Consider the following 17,740-nt stretch of genomic DNA (forward strand, 5'->3'; position numbering starts at 1 on the left):
ACAAAACGACATTTCAAACCGGGAGATCCTTGTTACGCGCTATCATTCACTCCACGACGGAGCCAGGATCCTCGTTGGGTTCCAGCCGAGGTGATTAAGCGACAGGGTAGCCGAATCTTCCTGGTACGTCTGCTGCCACATGGTCCGACGTGGAGGCGCCATATGGACCAACTGCAACCTCGCTATGCATCATCGGAGGACCAGGAGCCGGGAGAAACTCCTGCACCAACAGTCGACTCCTCCGCTGTCTCCACCTCAGCTCGAACGGATTCGGACGACACACTGACTGTACCGGAATTCGGGCCACACAACCCACGAAGGTTGAGCCGTCGCCGCAGACCTCCGGCCCGTTTCGGACTTTGAGAGTTATTGTTTAATTCGGTGTCTTGTTCATATTTTTCTTTGTGTATAAAAATTATCGGGGGAGGTGTTATAGTCGTCATTTTATTTACGTTGAATATATGTAACTCGTGACCAGCGTCACTACATAATCACAGTTCAGCGTTTTCTGGTACAGACGTTGGAATTGATTACCACCGCACTGCGCGTGTAATCAATTGAGCGTTCTGTACCACGTTCCTTAGTTGATTGTTTTGCGTTTCTTTCTTGATATATATTGAGTTGTTTTTGTGCACATAAGTCAGTAAGTAACAAGAGGTAAATGGTTTTCTCACTTGGTTGGCTATCACTACAATTATTATTGTTTATTTTATATCAAACGTCTGGAAATACAACACTTTTTTTTATTTTCCCTTTATATCTTAAATTTTTTCTGAAGGTGTTGCGACCGTGCCAAATTTTTTTCAACTCAATAACTTACTTTGGTCACAAGCACGTTTTAACGTTCGCGTTTTGTCGCTTCTACCTTTTTCTCGACCTTTGCTATGTTGACGTGTATTGTTTTTGATATGATGGTCAGAAATAAAAACAACTGAACTGAACGATCCCTACTACTCTCGCAACAGACAAAACAAATGTTTTCTCTCTGGATCAACAATAAAACTTTTGTTTGCAATTCACTTTTTTCAAAATATTGTTTCTTATTCTCTGTATTGCGCTCCAAACCTTAACCAAAAAATAGAAGTGTTGGTTCCTGTCAGTTTTGTGAAAGTCTCCGTTTCAACTTTGATTAAATTTAAAGAAATTAATTTTTAAAAAGATGAAAAGGACTAAAAGTCAGAAAAATCTGGCAACACTCAAGCCGGAATCGGCTTGTTACAAACAATTTTAGTATTTTACAAAGCAAGGAATGGGGGTCTTACATTTTTTGCGGCGCCGGCCGCCGATTCCACACTCCACAGCCAATCAGACAGGTGTTTATGCTACAACCTCTTCTTTTTCCTTCAATCCTTGTTTACTTCAAATTGTTTTACAGTATTGTAGCTGGCAACTCTTGTAAATCATCTGTGGTGTTATTGAATACCGTACTGATCATTGTTACGCTGATTCAAAAGCGCCTGATTCAAGATCAAGCAGTGTTTGTTCGGCTCTTATCCCTTGGGGTGTGCGCTTGAGCAACGTATTTCGGGACTGCTCCAATATTAGAACATTATAATCCCTGCAAAATACTGATTAAGTTGATTTAAATGCGTTATAGGCTACTGTTAAGCTTGACATTTAGACTAGCCTATTTCATAGGAATCAACTTATTGTCAATATTTGCACAATCTGCATTTTGTTTAACAGGTTCTATTTATATCTATTGTTTTTGGTGCGTTTTTATAGTTTTGTAGTATGAATAGTTTTTATTGTGTTGTGGCAAGCTTTTCATTTTTTTTATTTTTTGACAAAAAAGTGAGTCATTTTCTTTCAAAGAATATTCCTAAGTACCAGCAATTATCTGCTCACCATAAGAAAGAATGGAATAGCAGGTTAGTTGCATGTGATTAAGGCTCGGTGAAAAACATAACGCAGGACATGGTGAAAAACGTACAAGTTGCACATTTTACAAATTGATAATCAACAAAATAGCAGTTAGGCTTGTACCAAAGCCTACCTACACGTAATGTTATTGTGATAATTGCTTCTAATACAATGCATTGTTGGTTTGCAAAATGATAATAAGCATTTTCAGGATTTATGAAAGGATATCAAATCAACACCTGTCAGCAAGATTATTATATACGATAGGCTACAGTACCTGTGCCTTTGCTACTAAGTTAATGGCTGATGAACATTGAACATTCATGGATAATATGTTAATCACTTAATAAAAGGTAAAGGTGATTCTCATGGGATATAGGTGCAACCTATTTTGCCACCTGTACAATTTGTCCCTCGATGTCGACCCCTAAAAAAATCAAGAAAAAAATACAACACAGCCGAAGTCACTGATCGGAGTTATTGCAAACATTTCAAATTTTTTTCCTTGAAAGAATCAAGAAAAAAAATACAGAAGCGCCGAAGTTGCTGATTGTAGTTTGCGGGAGTTACCGAAACAGTTGACCACTCTAAGTATCTTGAAATAATAGTTGATAAACTGAATTTCGGCTTAGAGTTATTTTGATAAACCGAACCTCACATCTTGGGTTAGTGTTATCAAATTAAGACTGCAGCCCCTGCATTACAAATGATCATAAGCTGCCACACTTCCAACTAATATTTCTAGACAAATTTACAAAGAAAAAGTCACATTTATTTTGGGGTTCCACGAATTACTCGTAAGTACCTGTAGGCTAAGCACCTTAAGTCACTTCAAATTAGCCATAAGCACCATAAGTCGCTTCAAATTCCCCATAAGCACCATGGATGCAACCTAGTTCGTACCCTGAAAAGATCGAAAGAATTAAAAAAAAAGCCAAAGTCGCTGATCGCAGCTTCCGCAAACATTTTAAAATTTTCCCCCTGAAAAGAGAGATTGAGAGAAAGATAGCACAAAGCTGAAGTCGCTGATTGCAGTTTTCGCAAACATTTTTCCGCAGTTTCTGCTAACCCTAACCATAGACTAATCTATGCTCTAACCCTAACCTTCGCTGATTGCAGTTTCCGCAAACATTTTTCTGTAGTTTCCGCTAACCTTTACCCTAACTCTAACCATAAAGTAATTATATGCTCTAACCCTAACCTTCGCTGATCGCAGTTTTCGCAAACATTTTTCCGCAGTTTCCGCTAACCTTTACCCTAACTCTAACCATAAAGTAATCTATGTTCTAACCCTCGTTGATCGCAGTTTCCGCAAATATTTTTCCGCAGTTTCCGCTAACCCTAACTCTAACAATCGAGTAATCTATGCTCTCTAACCCTAACCCTCGCTGATCGCAGTTTCCGCAAACGTTTTTCCGCAGTTTCCGCTAACCTTTACCTTAACCATAATCTATGCTCTAACCCTAACCCTATTTTTTGCAGCAGAAAAACTATAAGTTTTCTTTCTCCTCGCTGATCGCAATTTCCGCAAATATTTTTTCGCAGTTTCCATTTTCCGCAGTTTTCGCTAACCCTAACCTTCGAGTTTGTGTTCGGAAACTCCGATCAGCGAGTTCGGCTTTGTGCTATTAAATTGCAATCAGCAACTTCCGCTTTTTTTAATTTTTTCTCTCGATCTTTTCAGGGTACGAACTGTTCAGGGTACGAACTAGGTTGCACCTAAGCACCATAATCACGTAGAATTATTCATAAGCGCCATAGGTCGTGTCAAATTACCCATAAGCAGCATAAGTCGGGTCAAATTACCCATAAGCACCATATGTCGCGCCAAATCACCCGTAAGCACCACAAGTTGCGTCAAATTATCTATAAGCACCATAAGTCGTGTCAAATTACCCATAAGCAGCATATATAAGTCACGTAGAATTACCCGTAAGTCACATAGAATTACCCATAAGTAACATCGAGTTACCCATAAGTCACGCCAAATTACCCACAAGCCGGACATACTGTGAGCATTCTTCTCAAAGCACCTTATGATTGCATCGCACGATGTCCACAATCACATTGTCACCTGATCTTGATTGTTATTCTATAAAATATGAGAGATTTTCTTGCAGAAACCTAGCTTAAAGTTTACAATGTTTAGTGGTTATGATACAATTTCAAGTCTTGGAAATTTAAATTAAATAAACAAGAAAGTAAATAAACGAATTTTAAAGCTCAATGGGTAGCCTATTATATATAATGGGCATGCATGGTTTGAGGTGTCTCATGTTAAGTAGTACAATATATTTATATAATGTGCTTGATAACCAACAAATTTCATTCAAAATTTTTTTTTCTTTGTGTTTAGGAAATGGATTAATATGGTTTTAAAACTTTGTTTCAGGAGTACTTCTACAGTCCATGCAACACTGGTAACATTTATATGCATCTATGTTCTAATATTTGAAAAGACCATTCAAAATGATTTAGTAAAGTAAGTTGCCACACTTCTCTAACTTATGAAAATTTTTTAATAAAATTGCTAAGTTGTTTAAGTTACTAAATATGAATTGTATATGCAAAAGTTGATTCATTGATCTCACTAGGTCTCATACATAAAAGTTAAAACTATAGTGTAATTAATAAGATAATATAGTTTCGGAAGAGAGAGTTTGCTTTTTTATACCAAAGGCAGGCAAGACACAACAATAACACAGGGTTGAGCATTACAACAGTATATTACATATTTACAAATAGTTCAACATTCAAACGTTTTCGGCTTAACTTAAGCCCTCATCAGGAATCTGTAAAGTGTAAATATTTATAAACTACAATAAATTTCACTTCTTGACAGTGACTACCGTAACTAACTAACTAAACAACTAACTAAAAGCATCGAGAAACACGCAACGATTAAAAACAATAAAGTGGAAACATACAGACAGACGAAAAAATTACATTAAGAAAAGGCAACTGCATGACTAAGTTACAAAGGAATTTGCACCACAGGGTACGTGATACAACTAATAAATGTTGAGGAAAATAGAAGCGCCACCCGCAAATAATTGTTTGTTTAAATTTGGGTTGTAGCGTTTGATTAAAAGTGCTTCCTGAATTTTTGTGTCAAATTGGGATTTGCCTTTGCGTAAAATTTTAAATGAGTCAGTAGAGAATTTTTGATCTGTGCAAAAAGAACAATCCATGATATGGTCTTTGATGGCACTTTTCTTTAAGTCTCTAAAGTTCAGATGCTCTCGTACTCTCGTGGTCAAATGTCTGGTGGACATACCGTACCGATGTACGTCAATGCCGAATCACACGGACATGTAAAACTGTATACGACATTTGAACAGAGAGACGAAGGCGTCTGGGACTTTAGTTGAAAATACGAACTAATTTTAAATGTTTTATAAATAGGAAAAACGTCCACATCAAATTTATTTTTCATAAACTGTCCGATTTTACGAGCAAACGTTTTGGATTCTTTTCCCACAAACGAAATGGACAAGCAATGCTTTAATATTGAAACAGAGAAATTAAAACAAATGTTTTATAATAATGGTTATCCAAAATTGTACTTTGAGAAAATATTGAATCGCTTTATCTCTGAGAATTCCAACCAAAAAGAAAAGGCTGAAAATGAGTTAAACGTGAAGCAAAAGTTAAATGTGAATGTCATGAAACAATATTACATCACGAGCCGCTTGTTTCGTACTTGACAAGTTGACAATAACAACACTTCATGCTGGAACGGGTTGATAGTATGTGCAATGTGCATGAATAGCATAACCAATTACGAAAAGCGATGTAGGCATATAGCACAAAAAAGGTCAGACGGCTGAACAAATGAAAGCACAAGTTTCGCTGACTGAGAAGTGAGAACACAAGACGTTGCGAAAATTACTTCGGTAACCTACAAAACAACCAGCCACTACACGAAGAATAACGAAACGCATTAATTAATTTGACAACAAAATCAAAATTGTAAATCAAAGAAACCGCTAGCAAGTTTTGCCCATGCGAAATTACTACAAATACATTACCGGGACATAAAAGATAGTGGCGATTTCTTGTTGTTTGGTCTATCTACCACAGCAGACACTTTGTACATTTTCAAGCGAACGTCATTAGTACTTAAATGCCATAGTTTTCCTTTGAAATGTAGATTAAGAACCTGTTTCACGATGCTGTTACACTTGCTTATGTGTGGCCCATTCCAGTGAATGAGCAGCTCGTCACTAATGTCTTTATTTATTTTTTGTTTGTGGATGTTTTTGTACCTCCGCAAACATTTCAAATTTTTTTAATGACACTTTCCATGCTTTTTACAACGCTTTCAAGGGAATACTGCAATATATTTGTGCAATTTTTCTTGTTCAGCTCCGAGTTACAGGTTGGAGGTCGTAAATACGCAGTGATACAAATCAGTGTCGGAACTGCGGTGTGTCAGCAAATTACCATGACAGGGAATGTTAATGTTAAGCAAATTAGGATGACGGTGAATGAAAGACGTTTAAAAGTAACGTGATTCTTACGGTAACAATTTCCCGCAAACCGGAAAATTTCCCGGGAATCTCATGCCCGGATTCCCTATTTTGTCCAGGCCTGTGTCTAATTAGTGAAGCATTGAAGTGAATGCAGATTATCACCCGAAACATCTTGTGATTGTTCAGCTTAGTTTACACCAGAAAAGCCTGTCACATTATTAAACAAAATTATCCATGATTTTGACTTATCTTGTGTTTTTCAATGAATTTGGTCTTGTGTGGCATTCTCATTCTGTTGTTTTCATCCTATTCATCTCTTCGATCTTCAGGGCCCATCCTTTGGCTCCATGGCGCATTGTATATAATTCTTATGCATGTCTTATGAACGGTGCTTTTAATTATGCATAATTGATTAATGCCGTGTGTCGTAGCTATGCCCCGAGCCACAAAAACTCACATCATTGTACAATGTACATTGTACAAATGTACAATTTAAAAAATGTTCAATACTTTATGCTTTTTGGTTTGTAGCACAGGATCTCAATGTTTTGAAGTGGATAAAAAATGTGTTTTGAAATGTCACTTTTACAGTATATATATATATATATACTGTTGTAAAAATGCAAAGTGTACCAGTAGTGGTTTTATGGTAAGTCCTCATGATTTTCCATGCTTCAATAAAATAAATATCTGGTAAATATATGATAAATAGTGACAAATATGCTTTCATTTATTTAAGCACCGAAATTGCAATATATATTTTACGCAACTGTCTTAGTTTACACTAGGCAATGTATTTAAACTGTATAATAATTTTAATCAACATGTCTTTTCAGAGGTTACTCAAGAATTGCAGAAGGAAATATTGAGGTTGCAGTTGGCTACCTCTCTGCAGGTAAAGTGCTTTACTATTTTTAGCTCTGTTTACGTTCATTTTATTTGTCGGCAGCAGTGGCCGAGTGGTTAGCGCGTTGGGCTCGCAGTCGAGAGTCTGCATGTTCGACTCCAGCCACCAGCACTTGCTGTTGTTTCTCTGGCAAGAAACTTTACGATAATTGCCTCTACCCAGTAATCGATTTCGAGTAATGGGTAGTGCATAGCGCTCAAGTCCGCTTTCCCGCAATGCAGGATAAAGATATGACGAACAAACAATTTTAAAATTAAGCCTTACAATGAAAAGTGAAAGGACTTTTGTGCAAATATAAAGCAGCCAAAATTAATTTGATTTTCTTCATAAAACTTTAAGTGTGTTGGCAAACTAAGACTATGTGTTCCTAGCAAGGTTAATTTAGTTAATTTTAGTCTCCAGCTAGCTTGATTGAATGATTGTTCATGCTATTATATCTGCTTTATTTCAATTCCACTGTAATTTATCTGTGTAGTGTACTAGTGTATTATAATTTTTCAGTTCAATACCAAATGTAATGAAGGTTTGTTTATCAGTGCTGACTGCTGAGTGCTTGTTATTGTTTGATGGACGATTTGCGGGTGGGGTGACCATTTTGAAAACATTTGTAAGGTCAACTCAGGGATCTGGGTCATCTTTTTCAAGTTTTCGCTATCATTCATTCCAATCAAGAATATGAACTGTGTGATATTCTTCTTCGTACGAGCTTCTGAGGCCTTGAGTCCATCCTTTCACCGCCCTAAATTCATGATGTTCCCAGACTACACTGGAAGGCTACTAGAGTAGAGTAAGCCAGTCTTTGCATGCTATCTTTGATTACTTTACAAATGTAGATATATTATATACAAACGACCTGTTTTAGCCTGATGCTGCGGTTTCAAGCTGAAGCAAAGAATTTTATAAAACAATGACTCCAACACACTCGTCACACACTGACTCCAACACACTCGTCATAGCACATGACTAGGGAACTGTGTTCCGAAAGCTATTGCAATATGCTATCACCACATCGAATCCGCAGCATCAGGCTAAAACAGATCGTTAAAATCTACATTGTGAAGTAAGCAACGATCATGCTGCTAAAAGCGAAACTTGTCAGGACCCGATAGCTCAGTTGATTAGCGTGTGACTTCTAGAACGAAGAAGCTTCAAGATCAAGCGGCGCTGGTTTGACTCTCTCTCGGGGTGTGCGCTCCAGCAACGCACGTTAACGACTGCTCTTCACTCAGCGCCATCTAATGGATGGAATAATTCTCGACAACAAGACTGCAATAATTAATCGGAAATTTCACTTTGTCAATCTCGGTGACCGGGCCTTCGTCAGTGATTCAAAGCCTCTACAAGTATGAGAAACTGCCAAGATTAAGCTCTGTAAGAATCTTTCCCATTCCGAGGATGAAGATTCATTCAATCAAACTCAATCTACTGTATCTTTGATTAAATGTGAAAAGCAAGAGTCTAAATTTTGAAATGACCTGGACAGACATAATCCAATAAACATGCCTGGCTGCATGTGTTGTTTATGTTTGTTCAACCTGACACATTTTCTTCAAAGACACATTTTCTTCAAAGTACATTACACAACACACGTCCTCGGCATTTTTTATAACCAACATTGGCGATATTTTAAGTAAATTTATTAATTTCAAAAATATTACTCATTTTATTGTGAGGATTAATGGGGATTGCAGATCATTCCTATCCTCCGTGTTCGCATCGCTATTGCTACTACTGTATACTAATTTTGTTTCATATGATTTTCTTAATAATGAAGTGTATATCCACAAATAAAGCAATCCTCAGTTTATTGAGTCAAAGTTATTTTTATGTCATTTTCTATGCCAGAACCTAATTGTGCTCTTCCAAGATTATAGACGCCCATCGATGTTTCAGCACAGATGTAAACGTTTATAGAGCTGCAGAAGAAGGATATCGTGTGATGACTCGTTAGGTCCTTTGGTAGATGATAGAAATTAGAGATTGCAACCACTAAAGCTCTTTAGATTTCTCCTAAGTTTTCACAAAAAAAGTAGAATGGAATGTGCAGTTTGCACAACCAGGACATAGTCAGGGCAGTGTGGGGTATATTTCATAAACTGACTTTTGTGGGCTCGGAGACCTGCATAGTGCATAGCATTACTATATATAGTATAATATAGTAGTGTTACGTTCTTTTGAACCGGATTAATTATGAGATTTAATTATATACAGAGATGTTGCGCTAAATTCTTCGCTAATTTGCATTGCTCTCAGTGGTTGACGATACTAATAGACAGGGTTGGTTGGGTAAAACCTCTGGGAGGTTTTTCCCAGTTTCCCCCGGGTAAAACTGGGGGAAACCGGGTAAAACTGGGGGAAACCGGGGGAAACTGGGTAAAACTGGGGGAAACCCTTAAAACTTCTAAATGTGTTGTTTGCGGAGTTTCTTATGCAATATAATGACTAGCCAGCTGTTTAGCTGTTATCTCATGACATTTTCCAATTGAATTGCATCAATACTTAGATAAAATAGATAAAGCTTCGGATCATCACAGAGTGATATTTCAGGTTTTTCTTTTGACACTTTCTCAATGCGTACTGACCCACTGTCTGCTGGCAGTACCAAACTACCAATAGTAATTTCTCATTGAATTCAGATGGTCTACCCCCAGCTCAAAGACCACGCCAGTCAGTGTTGTGTTGTTGTGACTAATTGCTTCAGTTTAAATTGCAGCTTGCGAACCAACTGATATCTTCCAGCACTTTGCCAGAAAGCAGTAGAGGTCGTCCACATAGCCTTCCCAGTCCGAGTCCCTCAGTGGTAAGCACTTTCCTAAAAACGCTTCCTCGCACAGAAAAAAAAGAAAGGCCTCAAAAACGATGTCTAGTGTGCTACTCTCAGGGAAGGAGAAAAGTGAGAAGAAAAATGAAGGAGACAATGTTGATCAGTTTCAAAAATATATGACTTTATCTGCAGATGAGCAAGAAACTGCACGCAACTTTGTTTTTGAAAAAGATGACAATTTATTCTCCTACTGGCAGAATATGAAACTAAGGACTAAGGATACATCTATTTTTCCAAACATCTCTTATCAAATCAATGAAAAAATTGTCACCAAGTGCTTAAATCTTGGCAATACATAAGAAAAGCTGCAAACAATGAGCCAGTAAAGAAGTTTTGTTCATTGATGATTGCAATATCATCATGCCCACCATCCAGTGCTGGAATAGAACGCTTGTTCAGTAGCATGGCTTTAATCCACACAAAGCAAAGAAATAGACTGGGCAATGAGAGGGTTGCCAAATTAGTGCATGTTTATAGACACTTTAGATGGAAAGAATCTGAAACCCCAGATGAAGAGCTGTTCAACGTCGACAATGAAGACTGTCGACATGTTATCAATGACTGAGATTACACCGGCTCTTAATCTTTCTTTCTTTGGCTTTTATTGTTCAATGTTTACAATTTTGTTCGCTGACTGCATGTTAGGCACAGGTGAGCATCTAACTTGATAACATACTGGTATCATACGTATGTTCATCTATGTAAACTAATGATTGGACCTATCTATTATTAGATATTAGTAAATCACAGCATTTTTTTTTTTTTATAGGATGAGCACAGGAAATCTTATAGGTTCATTCAAAATATGATGGTAATAAACATTAACTATGAGGAGTAATCATTATTAGTCATTCACATTTGCAAATTTCAACAACTCAAGTTTTACCCAGTTTCCCCCAGTTTTTCCCAGTTTCCCCCAAAAGGTTTTTCCCAGTTTCCCCCAGGGTTTTACCCGGGTAAAACTAAAGTGGGGGAAACCTCCTTGGCCAACCCTGCTAATAGATCAAGTTTTCTACACCTATTACACCTATTTTGATTAATTACACTGGCCGACACAATTTTTGGTGCCGGCGGTTTTTGAACTGATTTAGACTAACTTTGGGGCGCTGAATCCGAAAATGCAATCAGTTTTTCTCCATCAGGTCAACTTTTTAAGTTACAGTCATTCCACTGCATGAGTGAACTTGTGCATAAGGGCCATTCCGTGTCAATTCACACAGTCAAGAAATTCAACCTTTCGATTTTCTTTAAATTTTACACACCTTTTTACTATTCTATATGATGAACACTTGCAAAATTTGAGTGAAATATATTGAGAAACACGAAAGTTATGAACCATTTAGTTTGGGGGGTCTGCTGAGGGGGGACAATTTTTTTATTTTTGGCCATGTTTGAGGCCCTATTACTGCTAAACTAAATCAGGTAACAACCCAATTTTTTTACAAGTGATAGTACTTCTGCACAATAATAAAAAACAACATCGTTCACTTTGTCACTCTAAAAGGTCAAAGGTCATAGACTCCCAAAGTTGGCCGTTTCCAGCTCTCGGCTAAAATTTTCCACAATTTGAAAAGCTCACCAAGACCCTATTTCTCATTGATTTTGGCTGAAATTTGGTGAAAGTGTTGTTTACAAGATTCTCTATGAACTGAAAAAATTTTAGTACAAAATATTAAATAGATTGGGAGATATTTTTTATGAAACATGGGTCAAAATGGAAAAAAGCTAAAAGTGGGGTCCTTTTAATATCCCGGTTACCCATGACTCCAGAGAAAATTTGCACTGAAAGTTTATCGTCATATTCACTAAGATATGACAAGTCTACCATGAAAAATTGATCCATGGTTCTCAATGTTTTATAGAAAGTATGCATCAAAGTAAATCCAATTGTGGCAACCCTTCAAAAACAGGAACAGGAAGTTCTTCACTGTGTACAAGTGTGTAGCACTGGCCTGATTGCTGAAGCTAGGATTGGATATTGCAAGAAAGTCCTATTTTTCCTGTTTATGCCTTTTGTGTTTACTGCACAAAAACAGCAGTCGCTAATGATATTTTGGCTCATGCCACACCATTAGACTTCTTTTGTTTCGTCCATTGACGTAAATGTTCTTTCAAAGTTTTGCAAACAATGTGGGGAGCCCAAGACTTATCTTGATCTCCAACTTCACTTTACAGTAAAGTAAGCATAAACTTTAAAGTAAACAATAGTAAAGGTGTGGACACACAACACCTTCAGACTCCACACCTTTACTTTGCTGTAAAGTGAAGTTGGGGATCAAGATAAGTCTTGGGCTCCCCACATTGTTTGCAAAACTTTGAAAGAACATTTACGTCAATGGACGAAACAAAAGAAGTCTAATGGTGTGGCATGAGCCAAAATATCATTAGCGACTGCTGTTTTTGTGCAGTAAACACAAAAGGCATAAACAGGAAAAATAGGACTTTCTTGCAATATTCAATCCTAGCTTCAGCAATCAGGCCAGTGCTACACACTTGTACACAGTGAAGAACTTCCTGTTCCTGTTTTTGAAGGGTTGCCACAATTGGATTTACTTTGACGCATACTTTCTATAAAACATTGAGAACCATGGATCAATTTTGCATGGTAGACTTGTCATGTCTTAGTAAATATGTGGATAAAATTTCAGTGCAAATTTTCTCTAGGGGCATGGGTAACCGAGATATTAAAAGGACCCCACTTTTAGCTTTTTTCCATTTTGACCCAAGTTTCATATAAAATATCTCCCAATCTATTTAATATTTTGTACTAAAATTTTTTTAGTTCATAGAGAATCTTGTAAACAACACTCCACCAAATTTCAGCCAAAATCAATCAAAAATGGGGTCTTAGTGAGCTTTTCAAATTGTGGAAAATTTTAACCGAGAGCTGGAAACGGCCAACTTTGGGAGTCTATGACCTTTGACCTTTTAGAGTGACAAAGTGAACGATGTTGTTTTTTATTATTGTGCAGAAGTACTATCACCTGTAAAAAAAATTGGGTTGTTACCTGATTTAGTTTAGCAGTAATAGGGCCTCAAACATAGCCAAAAAAAAAAAAAAATTGTGCCCCCTCAGCAGACCCCCCCAAACTAAATGGTTCATAACTTTCGTGTTTCTCAATAAATTTAACTCAAATTTTGCAAGTGTTCATCATATAGAATAGTAAAAAGGTGTGTAAAATTTAAAGAAAGTCGAAAGTTTGAGTTTCTTGACTGTGTGAATCGACACGGAATGGTCCTCATGCACAAGTTCACTCATGCAGTGGAATCACCGTAACTAGAAAACTAGATCTGATGGAGAAAAACTGATTGCATTTTCGAAATCAGCGATCAAAAATTAGCTGAAAACAGCTGAAAAATCTTCGGCACCACAAAAAAAAAAATTTTTTGTCGGCTAGTGTTATTCGCAGAATTGTTGAGAAGGAGCGATCTTCCTGGCGTCAGTCAGCACTACCTGACTACTCACTATAGAACAGCGATCATTGTGTTTCGCTAACCATGCCGGGGTAGCCTCCGCACTAGCCATCAAGACTTTTCCCAAAAACAAATGTTTTTGGGAAGCCGAGTGTAGCAAGAACTCAACGATAGACACGTGTTTCTGGGCTCATCAGTATCGCACCACTAGTTCTTGCCACATAGTTCTCAACCGCTGCTTTTGCCAGTCAATTGCATTCTTACCTTTGTGGATGTGGTTGTGCTTTTGCAGCGAGTGACATGGCAGTCATTAACAAGTAGTACTTTGTTTAGATTTTCTTCTTCTAGCAGCGGACACAAGACATTTACGAAGGAATTGGGGCTACATGTTGCACCACGCAAGTGCAGTGTACGCCTACTGCTTTGCATTGGTGAGTGCTCCATTCAATGACAATGTTTTGTTGTCTAAAGCCGTGATGTGGATGAAAGTAGCTGCGTGTTTGTGTATTTTGCCGCTCAAATTGCACAATTTAAGTTTGAAAATTAAAAATGTATTTTAGCCTACTTACGTACGAATCAGTTTATTTTCAGAATAAAGCAACCGAATAATAGTCAACGGTGTTTTCCCACAGAGATACAATCTTCTTCCTTATTTTGCCAACTTCCGGTTGCTGGCGGAAATGTCAACTCCCTTCGTCAACTTGAGGTGATTGTTCAAGACTTTCTACACCTATGTTTTCTGTTAACGACTACAATAAATGATATTAATGTAACAAGAAAGAGCTTAAATACTGAACTGTATGTCATGTTATGTGGATAACTTGGGACTAGCAAGGTGTTTAACAGCAAAATTTTAGTCAGCAATAAATGAGAAAGTATTTTAAATTGATGAAGCTAATTTCTATAAAAGTTTCCAGAATTGGGAAGTTTTCTTTTCAAATTCTAAATCAAGATGATGGCATGCCTGAGTTGGTAAAGCGGTTTAAGTCTTAGGTTTGAACTATACTGCGGTCAAATGTTTACATTTTTCCTATGTTACTGTAACCTGGCAGTTGCGTGCATTGATAAACGACGTTTTTAAAAATACTCGCGCTGTTTCTGCAAGTTCATCGCATGGATCACCTGACATTTGATTATGCGCCATATCCATACCAACACAAAACGTGTATTAGTGATTTTTTGGAAAGTTCTTGGGAACACGACTTTGGACTTTACTGCTTGATGCCATGCCGGCGGTTCATTCCGATTTTGGCGTTGTATTCTTTTAGCTTTATCCATTCTTTTGTATTTGTGTTACTATGCCTACGGTTGAATTTTGACCGATGTTTTTATTTAATTGCATTGATAGGTGGGCTCTATCAGTCACCGACAGCAAAGCAGGGCCGTTGTACTTCTACAATGGCTGCGTCATGACATTAACTTTCTTCCTGTCTCGCATTGTCATCATGCCATATTTCTACTACATGGTGTCCCAGGTCATTTCTACGGACGGTTACAACGCAAAGTAAGAAAAGAGTAAAAGTGAATCACATTTTCTTTCCAAACCACAAATGTTCTAAAAACCACGTTTCTTTCTTCCACTACCTGGTATGTCATAATTCCTTATGCCAATTGGGGAGCGGGAAATAAGAATATTGATTGTCAGAAAATTTTGGACAGACTATTTAATTGGTTTGTAAGATGTTTATCCATGTGCATTTCATTTCACATGCAATGTGATCTACTAAATCGCAACAATGAGAGATTGTGCGGAATCCATAGCTGGCAGCTTAGTAGTTTTCAACTTCATTGTCTTGGCCCATTGTACTTTCACAATTAACGAGGCTAACTACTACTCTTAGCTTTTGTTAATGCAGGCCTCGAAATATCCGGCGGTCATGGCGGACATGACCGCCGCAAAATTCTTGACAAAAATAGAGCTAATGCAGCAAAAATATATTTTAAATTTGAATTGTTACAATTGTTTGTTTAACGCGAACAAATACGGAGCTGAAACAATAATAGTACAGGCAATTGCTTTAAAGATCACATTAGAGTGGCGTGGTTAAACGAGCTGATGGCAAAAGTAGCCATTTTTACATCACTTCAACGCCTTGCAATGTTGCCTTGAAATAAAGTTGTCTGAACTTTTCGGCAGGATATGTATTCTAATTTTAACAATGAGGATTATTGCGTTACATTGATCGTTTGTTAAAAAGAAACGTCACAGAGAAGCAAGTCTCAGCTGGGTTCCGCACGTGCTTAGGCGAATGTGGAGACCTTATTCACGCTGATACAGTTCACGCAAAAAATATGTCCGGTTGAGATATTAAATGTCCGCTGAAAGGGCCAGTCCGGTAGGACATGCTTGACCGCCGGGAAAAAGTACAAATTTCGAGGCCTGGTTAATGTGTTAACAACTTGCTCGCTGTTCTTGTGAGTGCTCAGCCCTGTGTTCATAGCCAGGAAGAACGCCCCTTTCTCCACAATGTCCTCCCCTGGCGCTTGCTGGTTTTGTTTTGCGGTTGTGCTCTTTTTCTCAACAAGGATAAGGGTCAAACGGACTGGTAAAGGTGGTGGTCGAATACCCTGGTGGCATGAATTAGTGGTGCGATACTTACGATCCCAGCCTCATGGGGGAAATATGGTGTCTATCGCTTTCAATTCTTGCTACAATCGGCTGTCGAAGTGTGGAGAAACAAACACCACCCTTCTAGTAAATGATGTGTATATACGGATTTCTCACCCATTCGAATTCTTCAATCACAACATTACTGACAAAGTGCGCTACAAAAACTGTCAATTAAGGCATGAGCAAGAGACCAAGTAGGTTAGCCAACTGCAACAAAGTGATGTGTTGGCGTGCAAGCCCCTTTTTCTAAATAAATCTCTTGTATTGAGATCAAAGTGAAATAATTATCGACACAGGATTTACGACCCAATCCCATCCCTTCGCTGCCCATTGATTGAGAAACACTAGTATAGCGGGCAGCAATGGACGTGTAAAAGGTGGCTGTGTTTTGCGAACTAAATGATAAACCTTCTAGTTCTACTAGAAGCACGCATTATTATTGCTGGTAGTAGCAAGTATGCCTAGTGGTTGATTGATTGTTATCGATATCTGGCATATAATATATGTTTATCGTAGATGTGTAATATTGTCGAAATGTTCGCGGCTGTTCTGCCTGGATGTATTTAACAGATGAAGCGTTTTCTTTATCTTTGCATTTGCATTGCAGCGTCGGTACCATAATCCACGTATCGTGGATATCAGTTTGCATCGTGCTTGATGCCCTTAACATCATGTGGTTCCACAAGATGATGGTTGGAGTGCTCAGTCATTTAGTCAACCCAGACACAACGCCAAGTCACTTGGCCTTGCCGAATTCCAACTCAGACATAGCAGTCACTTCGAACAAATCAGACTGAATGGGCGATCCATTCAGTCCGAAGTGAGTAAATTGTGAATGACTGTGCATTTTTCACCTTTACCACAAAAGATATTTGGATCAAGTATGAAGTAGAAGCACTCTTACGAACAAAATTACACTTTCTTTTGACTATCTAGTGTCTATGGCAACCAAGTTGCTGAGTTTTTTTTTTAATAGTTTTGAAAACTGGCGAAGACTGTCCAGTGGCAGTTGCTTCCTCGACATACGGTGTTTCATATGTTGACCCTGGATTACCAACTGGTCTACACTGCCTTTCAACTGACATGTCAAACTTATTTGTTGTTCTATTTATTTCAAATTTTTGATGTTACTGATGGAAATATATTTCTAGATGCAATGGTGCAGGTTTATCGAACAATTTGTTAGTGAAGTATATTATGTGCTTGCCATCTCACATCAGTTCAGACTTGCTTTTGCCTAAACTTAAATCGGGGTTTCCAAATTAGTTAATATTATCTCTAGGAGTCGGCAGAATCAACCAAGCAACCGTCTGCTACAGAGGAAGCTCCAATCTTTGCTTGGATTGAATATATTTTCAGCTTGGGAGTGAACGGTTCATTTAATCAGCTGAACGCTACTTTGAATTCAGTTTAAATTGAAATTACTTGAAACATTGCTTTCAAACGTACTACATGGGAGGACGACGTTTTTAACGTACATTATGGAATTCTTTTTTTCTCTTTACTGAATGCCACAATTTGATTATCAAATTTTCTTTGGGGGATCTTTGGTCTTATAAACTCCTGCGCTTCAATGGTATGCATAGGTCTTCAAAGTAGCTCGGATTTGTCGAGCAATCGCTGCCGCAAACGTACCTAAACCTTTC

At 37.8% G+C, this 17,740-nt stretch overlaps 1 protein-coding gene across 1 annotated transcript; it reads left to right on the forward strand.

Annotated features, from left to right (window-relative positions):
• Window positions 1-1,698: 1,698 nt before the first annotated feature.
• LOC145778903 (TLC domain-containing protein 4-B-like) lies at window positions 1,699-17,253 on the forward strand. The gene is made up of 7 exons (XM_082590491.1): window positions 1,699-1,871; window positions 4,256-4,345; window positions 7,175-7,233; window positions 13,817-13,914; window positions 14,116-14,189; window positions 14,832-14,987; window positions 16,702-17,253. Exons 1-7 carry the CDS (start codon window positions 1,735-1,737, stop codon window positions 16,889-16,891), a joined length of 804 nt encoding a protein of 267 aa, XP_082446617.1. The 5' UTR covers window positions 1,699-1,734; the 3' UTR covers window positions 16,892-17,253.
• The last annotated feature ends 487 nt before the right edge of the window (window positions 17,254-17,740 follow it).

The sequence above is a fragment of the Aplidium turbinatum genome, chromosome 10 (genome assembly GCF_918807975.1).
Source record: "Aplidium turbinatum chromosome 10, kaAplTurb1.1, whole genome shotgun sequence".
In the NCBI taxonomy this organism is placed as follows: domain Eukaryota; kingdom Metazoa; phylum Chordata; class Ascidiacea; order Aplousobranchia; family Polyclinidae; genus Aplidium; species Aplidium turbinatum.

What these genes read in the sequence shown, in the direction of transcription:
- LOC145778903 (XM_082590491.1), top strand. Translation starts at nt 1,735, where the DNA reads ATGAATAGTTTTTATTGTGTTGTGGCAAGCTTTTCATTTTTTTTATTT. An exon ending in ATTCAAAATGATTTAGTAAA is followed by an intron (nt 4,346 to 7,174) that starts GTAAGTTGCCAC and finishes ATGTCTTTTCAG; the next exon opens with AGGTTACTCAAGAATTGCAG. An exon ending in ACGCCTACTGCTTTGCATTG is followed by an intron (nt 13,915 to 14,115) that starts GTGAGTGCTCCA and finishes GTTTTCCCACAG; the next exon opens with AGATACAATCTTCTTCCTTA.